The following is an 8723-nucleotide window of genomic DNA, read 5'->3' on the forward strand; positions in this document are numbered from 1 at the left end:
TTGACGGCGATGACAATCCGACTGCCACCTCGAAGTGGCAGAGATTGCAGGGGCCTCTCCTGGCAAAAATGGGGCACCGAAACCATGTCAAGCCAATCCAACTGCAGAGCCAATCCACCTCAATCCAAGATGGCGCTTGTTGCGCCGGCGAAAAGCCGATAAGATGGCAGATTTTGGCCTGCAGGGGACTGAAATTAGTCCGAAAAATCGAACTTTCGGACTTTTAAAGTCCGAAATATCCGTCGCGAATATGTATGCGCTTCTATGGGGTGACTGACGGTGCCTCACTGAAGTCCGAAATATCCTACAAGTCCGAATTATTGGAGTCCGAATTACCCGTCGGCTCCTATCACCATAAGTATTGCCTCGTGTCCCTTTAAGAGCTGATAAGGCTTTCAGCAAAAATTGTTTTATTCCTTGTTGTATTTGCACGAATGATTTTTGTGCTCATTGCAAATAATGTTGTGACTACTCTTAAATACATTTAAGATTATATCTCAAATATGTTTGTTCCTATGACATATTATACTTTCTTCATTCCTATGACAAGTCTGCAGAGTTAACAAAATGTGGCAGGTGGCTGGATTGGCATTTTCTGTGTTTCTATGGCAAGCTGCAGGTCAAGGCATTATTTTTCCTGCAAGACACTAATCTCCACTTTTTTTTATAAATTTTTGCGATTTGGTTATAGCAGACGTGCTAAGAGAAGAAAATTTCACACATGAAATTTGGAACTAGAAATTAGAAAAGGCAAAGATTGTCGACTTGCAGTATGGTTACAGAAGCGCAATGAAACTAACAAGGTCAGAATAGATAGATAAAGCAGTCATGAAGAAATCTGCTTCGTAACATGACCCATCATTTCATAAGGAAACTAGAATGGAGAAAACAACAGATTTCTTTTTAGCATTTCCCTGATATGCCGAGCTAGCACCGGTCACAAAAAAATAATTTTTTTAGAGAAAGCAATTCAACTTTGGGAGAGCACAGAAAATGAAGTACTATAAGCGGATACTGATATTTAAAAGCATGCACAGTAGATACCCCTGTGGCAGGGTTTTGCCCCCCCCCCCCCCCCCCTACCCTACTGCCTCTGGCGTGCCATTGGCTTGTACGGCTTCACTAACGGGCCTACATATATGACGCTAGATTTCTTTCATATCAAAACTATGACGCAACCGTTCTTACCGTTTTGCTTCCTAATTGTCACGCATCTGCTTGTGTAGTTAGCGATAGGGATTCGAACCAGCAACGTGTACCTCCATTTGTACGCCATGCAGTAAACACGTTTAGCGCTTTCTCTCAGCGCTAAACTGTCAAACATAACCATGCCAAAGAGCACTTTCGCACGTTTTAATTGATTCAAGCTGAGTTAAACCCCAGCTAATTTTTTCATTTGCTGTTTGTGCGAAGCACTCACACCTGAGGCACATTTTCTAATCTAGCACCTTTGACTGTGGACATTCTGTTCCTGAGAGTTGCCACCTGTAGTCAGGCTGCCCAGTTAAAGTTAACAGCATTGAAAATACAAGGACAAGGAATATAGTTAACAAATAAAGTGTTAAAGCACTCTTGAGCTGCATTTGCCTGACCTCTAGTTTTGAGCAAGCAGCTACTTGGTTAATGACTCTGTGCACTAGGTCACGGTGAGGAATTGCAGTTTTCAGCTGGTCACGCGGTGGGTCCCTTCAGCGGGCACACAAACGCACCTGCACAGGTGCTTCAGCCATACACATGTGATGCGCACACGTGTGGTGAGGCAAAAAATGTACTTGTTTTTCAGGACTGACCAAGACGTTCAGCACCAGCTTAGACAACTCATTGCCGGTGACACACCGCCATCTCTCAGTCAGCCGTCCAACCTGGCGGTCATCCACAAGAGCTTGCCAGACCTCTCGCCATCCCGAGTACGGCGCGCCAGTACTGAGCTCAGGACTGGCAGTGGTGGTGACTTGGGTGAGCAGCCTCCAATCTACTACAGAGACCGCTGCCGGAAGCCACGTCCCTCGTCAGAAACCGTGGGTCGTAGCCTCTCGTTCCGGCCACTCGACATGCCAAGCCGAAACTATGGCTTAAGAGGAGGAGGATTTGGAGGGGAGGCGATGGCTTGTTCCTCCTCGCGGCGACCTGTGCTGCGTTCCAAGTCCGATGTGGCGCATCGCAGCCAACCGGATTTGGGAGGCCGGGGGGAACCGCAGCGCTCTCTGCCCGACCGCTTCTTTGACACCCTAGGTCTGGATGCAAGCACTTGGCACAGTGTCCTGTCGCCGTCATCGTCAAGGTCGAGCTCATCGCGATACTTCAACAGCGTCAGCTCAGTCGACTCGGTGGACCACCACTCATGCAGCCTAGCTGGCAGCGACTCGTCATCTCTGGGTGGTGGGGCCGAGGGTGGCGGCATGGGCCTGCGCAACCGAGACCTTGTTGACCACGGACCGGCCGAGACGTCTATTGTAGAGAAGAATGCCCGGGTGATCAAGTGGTTGTTCAATTGCCGCAGGGCGGCCATTGGCTCCTGACCACCACCACCGCCAAAGATGATTGCACCTAGCGTTTTTCCAGAGGTGTTGCACACAGTGTCTGACAGCTTTCCTGCAGTGTGGCTGTGAGGACTGTTTTTTGGCATTAGTTTTTTCTTGGATTGGTGTCATCTCGAAAATCGAATCTCTAAATCAAATGAAGTAGTGCATTTTAGTTGTGCATATTTTTCAGTGATTCCGTTTTTCTGTTCGATTTGTTTTGCATCAGATGATGTCCAAAGCAGTTACCTCAATGATGGCTCAGTCATGTATCAGCAGTTGGCACAAAGTTAATCTTAGCAAACCTCAATAATGGCTCAATCATGTATCTGACTGGCCTTTCACTTACTCATATCTTGGTCAAGAGAGGGGGAGGTTAGTTTTAGTGCACTAAAAGGTTCAGTTAGCTAGCTAGCCTGCTAACCACTTGATCCTGGTTCAAGGAAACAGGAAATTGCCGATATTCAATCAGCTAACTCTTCAATTTGGGCTGATATGTAGCCCCAGTTTTGGGGCACTTTTTGTTGTTTCTTTTTTATAATTATCAGCTTAAATTGTACAATGGTAAAGTCAGTCTTTGGAAGGTTCCTCCAGCTCACCTCGAGTTTTTTTGCCATGAAATATCCACATCCCTTTGCGGTCATCATGTCATGCTTTCACCGTAGCCCCCGACATGTGCCCATCTTCAGGACCCAAATTTTCTTACCTTCTTTCCTGAAGTTCATAAATACCTCTCAGGCTAGGAAAAATGTGACCACTCAAAACAAGGCTGTAACTGCATTAATGAACCTGTTCTGACCAAACAGTTCCGTCCAAGTTTCCACCTATTATCTCCGCTTCATCCTCCTCACCCATTTCTAAATCGTCAAAGCGATAACTAGCGTTTCTATGCAACTGATTGCAATCTCTACTGGTACAGTATAACGAGACAAAAGCTTGGCTTCCAGGCAACACCACTCCAGGGAACATAGCGTATTTACCTTTTTTTCTCTCTCTCATTTCTTTTTTACCTTATATCTTCCATAGCTCTCAATTCTATCTTAAAACTTTTGCCATCTGCTGTTATGACCTCCTATTCCAGGAATGGCTCACTAAACTGTGCGTATAGTGAAAGCAGTAGAGGCCCCTTCACTTTCGGTTGTTTGCTTGAGTAATATGTCATGCTTTGTACTTTTTCACCTGTTCGCATCTTCAGCTGTGCTCTATGATAATCAAAAAGCATGCAGCTAGCTGTTTGGAACATGTTTGGTATGAAAGTGTTGAGAACCCTTCTTTATTTTTATTGGTTATATTTTTGGTATTTTGGGGGCTAATTGTTTGGCTTGCCCTCTCTCAACTGAGCATATGTTTTGCAGCCTTTTTGCACAGCCATGCTGCAGGAAGAGTTATCATGTGACACTTTTTTTAATTATTTTTATTAGCTGTCTAGTCAGCCACCCGGGCCCATATGCAATCGCTGCTATTCTTGTCTTCTCAGCAGGTACTACGTGGGCAGCTTTTCCTACACTACATATATACCGGTGCTAGATTTTACAAAGATATATTTCTTTGGGCTTGCTGTGTTTGTCGGAAGCTTTCATCTTTTTTTTTCTTCCCGTTTCAGTCCGCGGTAAGTGCAGTCTTTAAGCCTCGGCATGTTGTCTAGAAGCTGATGTTGCCATTGTTAGTGTTTCTTATGATGGACTTGCAACATTTCCTTTTTTTTTTTTTGGTCTGTATGTGTTTATGTGTGTGTGTGCACATTGAATAAGCATGGTGATACATGGAAGATTGGTTACCGCCGTTTCACCTTTTCCTTTGTGACTCGCCATTTTCACCTGGGCTGCAATGTTGCTTCATCAGTCAGTCGCATCGTTCGGCCAGAAGTGACTGCAGAACAAAAATGAGAGCGCAGTGTTGAGGTCTATGACGTAGTGTCGCTCAATAATTGACAGCAGGCAAGAATATTCAGGAGTAAATGGAATGCGAGAATTGCAGTGTGCATGATTTCAAATTTCTATAGATTTTGTTTTGAGGACTCTCTACATCTCTACGTGGTAGCTGATTGCGCTTTGAAGTATTGCGTTGCTGGCAGGCTAAAGGGATTTCTCGACGGTGATGATGATGATGATGCAGTTCTTGTGTTGTCACTGGTTTTATAGGGCAAGGGTTGTTGCCGCCTCTGCAGGATGCGCTGGCGCATGTCTCATATGCTTTGTTGATATGCTTTTTTGTTTTGTCCTCGCATATATATACTTTTATGAAGAACATTACGCGATTAGATTTATTATATATATATATACATATATGGTCATTTTTTATGCCTAGAGCTTGAACACCTTGAATGAGATATTTTTTGTTTTCAACATAGTCTTTGCATTCTTTTAGGTCTGTAGTTTCTTCCTCACCTCCTCTGTCTGACATGGACAGGCTCTTGGCCTTGTTTTGGTGCATTTCTTGAGAGCTCGAACAACTTGAGTCGTCTTTCTTTGTCTACTGTCGGTGCTTTTTAGCATGGCACGGCAGTTGGGTCACGGATGGAGGCAGCATTACGGCTGCACAGAACAAGTGTGAAAGAAAATACCAAAGTTTTATCAGTGAAGGTCACGTTGGTACATTGCAACAGGGGAATGGATGCAGTGCAGGGTCTACCACTGTGGTGGTGGTTTTCTCTTCGAATGTGCTTGTCGGTGCATCGTCTTGTGGTACATTGCATTGCACCCTTTTTGACATCGTGCGTCTTCATGCTAGGCAGGTGGTGTTCTCATGGAACTTGGGATGTCACGATCACTACTTTTCCTTTCCTGGCCATTCCCACCGATTTAATGTGCACACAGCCGGTCAGCCGAAAGGGTGATGCAAGTTTTGGGCACCACTCTTATACTTGCTCACAGATTGTCCGTCTTTGGACCGAACGCTCACAGCCATGTGGACTATTTTGGCAAGCCGTGTACTGTAGGGATCCCTTGCCTCGCTCCCTTTTGCCGTTGTGCATTATGCCTGACCTGCACAAGACTGGTTATGCTGAAGAGTTTGACCTTCTGGTTAATTTACAGTCTGGTTGTGTTGCTACAGTAACATTTTCTTCCTTGTCCACTGTTACAAATATTTTGAATTATGGAATAAGGAATAGCACTCTATTTGTGGAGTACTTTGAATACAATGGCATCACTAAATTTGAATGAACTTGCAGGAAGCTTTAATAATAGCATGGCATGGAACATCCAATATGGTGCTTGATATCCTTCAGATATTGTCACCTTATACTACTTGGATTGTTGGAATAATGGCGAATTTTGAATATGGATTCGAATATCTTCTTGTACAATTTGCCGATTTAATGAAATAATGTGCGTACAAAATTATTTGAAATAGATCAACTATATTCTGAAGTCTTCAATTAAATTGCGGATAATTTGTGTGAAGCTGTAATTTGCACTTGAGTTTTCTTCAGTGACTTCAAAAACAGGGCCCTCTCCACATCCTGATAGCATGGTGCCCAATCACTGTGTGGAAAGGAGGATTTCAGCACTAGGACATTGTCAGTTGCTGTGACAGCATTCATAGTGCTTATACACACAGCTGTCATAATTTGACAGTATCCTGACAACACTGTTCATGTGGTGAAGTGAGATGTGCAACTGGGTTTTTTCTCTGTCATTTCAAACAAAAGGTGATCGTTTTAAATATGACATGGCTGTCATAATTCATATTGCTTGCCCTCTTGGGGACGTAAGTATTACGGATATCAACAGCCACAGATTTAATTCTATCATTCATAGCACCGCCGCTAACACTTCGCTGTATTCGCACAAGCAGCGAATAATCAGGCTAATAATAATTTGTATCCGATTTGGTTGTTTCACTACTGACTTTATTCGGTTCAGGTTTTAAATAAATTATGCATGTTCAGTTTGGTAGCAAAGCTGAGCTATTTTTATTCAATGGAGTTTTGGAACAGTACTGTTCACGCAGCTATACAATTTACACTGAATTCCAAGCGTCTACATTTCTGTCAATTTTGCAGTTAAGTTTTACCAAAGTGTAGTGGCTGCTTCTCAGTCAAGCAGGGCCCAATAGCAATGTGACTTAGTTAGTCATACCTGTTATAACCAAAGCATAGGACTGTAATGGCAGTACGTTCCCAATCAGTGTATGCAGCAGTTTTACTTTGACTACAACGACTAGACTAGCGGTTGAATCTTGCCTAATGCACAACAGAGTTTAAAAAATCTCAGTGATGAAAGCATGCTTGGTAAGGCACGTACAATGCAGATGACCTTGTGCTAATCTCTACGATTCATTGGCAGGGCTTACTACCAGCAGTAATTGTAGTGATGGTATTTATGTTTTTCTGAGGTAATCAATGACTACTTCATCATCTCCAAAGTGTCTCAAATAGAATATGCCTACCTACTTAGTCCGCATTGTGATCATTGTCTTATCGTTTCCCCTTTATTGCTGTGGGTTTCAGTCTTTAAACATTTGCAAAGCCGTCTTGTGCAGATCATGGCCCACAGCCATTTTTTATGATGTTTTTGTGAAGCTTTGATGTAGTTGGTAGGGCTTTGATGTATTGTCGTTACTGTCGGAGTCAGCCTATGGAGTGGGTGCACAATGCTATCTGTGGCTCGTAGATTATGAAGCAATGCTGCATGCCCTGCCCCTGTTTGAAGCTTGTTGCATTACCGCAAACAAACAGCACGAGGTCAGTGCGAGGTAAGACATTCAGTGCTTGCCTGAAAGTTCATCGAAGAACACACTATTGCTCACAAGAATTATCACAGAGACAACGTGTTGTTTGATTGCTTTCCAAACGGGGGCATGGCATCTGGCATGGAAGAATGTTGATGATAGAACTGTATTGCGTCTCTTTGCAAGGTGGTTCTGTGTGTTTGCATGTTTTTCTAATGGTTGAAGAAAGGAAAAGGCCTATGTGGAAATGACACATTTTATCCTAGCCGTGCTGCTGGTGAAACCAGTGTCCATCGAAGATTGCTGCCCCATCTCTTTTTCCAGGGTGGCAGAGAACATTTATCGCTGCTTGTTTGTACTCTTGAGTAGCAAATATTCTTGAATAAAATTTAGTGAACAATTTACAACCGCAAATGCCATGCATGTGTCTGTCACTGGGGAGCTGAGGGTAGGCATATCTTAACGTGCCATTTTTGTCGCCACAAAATAAATTGTCTGGCTAGATGTGTTTAACATTGAGGCAGGACAAGGAACGAAGTGGATGCTTAACTCATTCAGATGTCTGTATAACTAGCTGTGTTTTGGTTGCGCCAGGTTGATGACCATATGTCACAAATATAGACCAGAGAACTCTGAGGAAGCGAGAATAGAATGCATATTGATTATTTCTTTTCACATATGATGCATAAAAACAAACAGCTATATACTACAATGCCTTTTTGCTCTGTCTGCTCTCGCTCTCGTACAGCTCTCTCTGCTTCGTTCAGCAAATTCTGATTGGTCGAGTGACTAACTTTGAATTCTTGAAGTTAGCACTTTGTCACAGTTCTAATTATCTAGTGACTAACTTTGAATTCTTGAAGTTAGCACTTTGTCACAATTCTAATTATCTAGAAACAGATTTCAACAAGTAAATCTTAGCCTTTATGGGTATAGCGTGGTGGTGTTGAAGGTTCCGCTTCCGCGGTCCCTCGATCTTTCTCGTGCTTGTTGTCTCCGCTCGCTTAATTGCCAATCACTTCATTTTTACTTCAGATATCTCGCACCTTCTTATAAGTTTACAGTTCCAATTAAGCTACCGTGGTATATCCCACTACTAGTCGTAGGCTACCACCTGCAGCATGCTGTGCCCCACTTTAACGCAGCCGAACTTTGAGACATGTGGTCTCATTAGTCACATAGCCCATCAAAGGATTGGTGCTCGGCCTTGTAAACTACCAGACCCATGTCCGTGGTTTTTCGCTCGCAAAGCCGGCCTCTCTGTGGAATGGGGCTAATGACGCTAGTGCGTTAAAATCCACGACAGCTCAACACGTCAAAACTACTGCCAGGAACAGACATCAGTCGACACGGTGCTGTCCGAGCTATATTTCAATAATGGCCCAAATTGAGAAGCCAGAAATGCGACAATGGGAGATTGATAGGAAAGAGCTAAGCTTGATACAACTGGCCTGGGTCTTGTATAGATATATGAAACCATACCCGAGTGAGAGGATAAAAGGGGCATATTGGTGCCCCATTTTTTGCTGT

At 43.6% G+C, this 8723-nt stretch overlaps 1 protein-coding gene across 1 annotated transcript in view; it reads left to right on the forward strand.

The window, feature by feature from the left end:
- The window catches only part of LOC146179468 (protein FAM110B-like), a 28257-nt gene extending 20650 nt beyond the window's left edge, over positions 1 to 7607 (forward strand). The window contains exon 4 of the mRNA XM_084579086.1: positions 1784 to 7607. Within this exon, the coding sequence (XP_084435212.1) occupies positions 1784 to 2519 (736 nt within the window). The 3' untranslated portion in view covers positions 2520 to 7607. The remainder of the gene's footprint in view (positions 1 to 1783) is intronic.
- The last annotated feature ends 1116 nt before the right edge of the window (positions 7608 to 8723 follow it).

The sequence above is a fragment of the Amblyomma maculatum genome, chromosome 9 (genome assembly GCF_055883805.1).
Source record: "Amblyomma maculatum isolate TAMU_Amacu chromosome 9, ASM5588380v1, whole genome shotgun sequence".
In the NCBI taxonomy this organism is placed as follows: Eukaryota; Metazoa; Arthropoda; class Arachnida; order Ixodida; family Ixodidae; genus Amblyomma; species Amblyomma maculatum.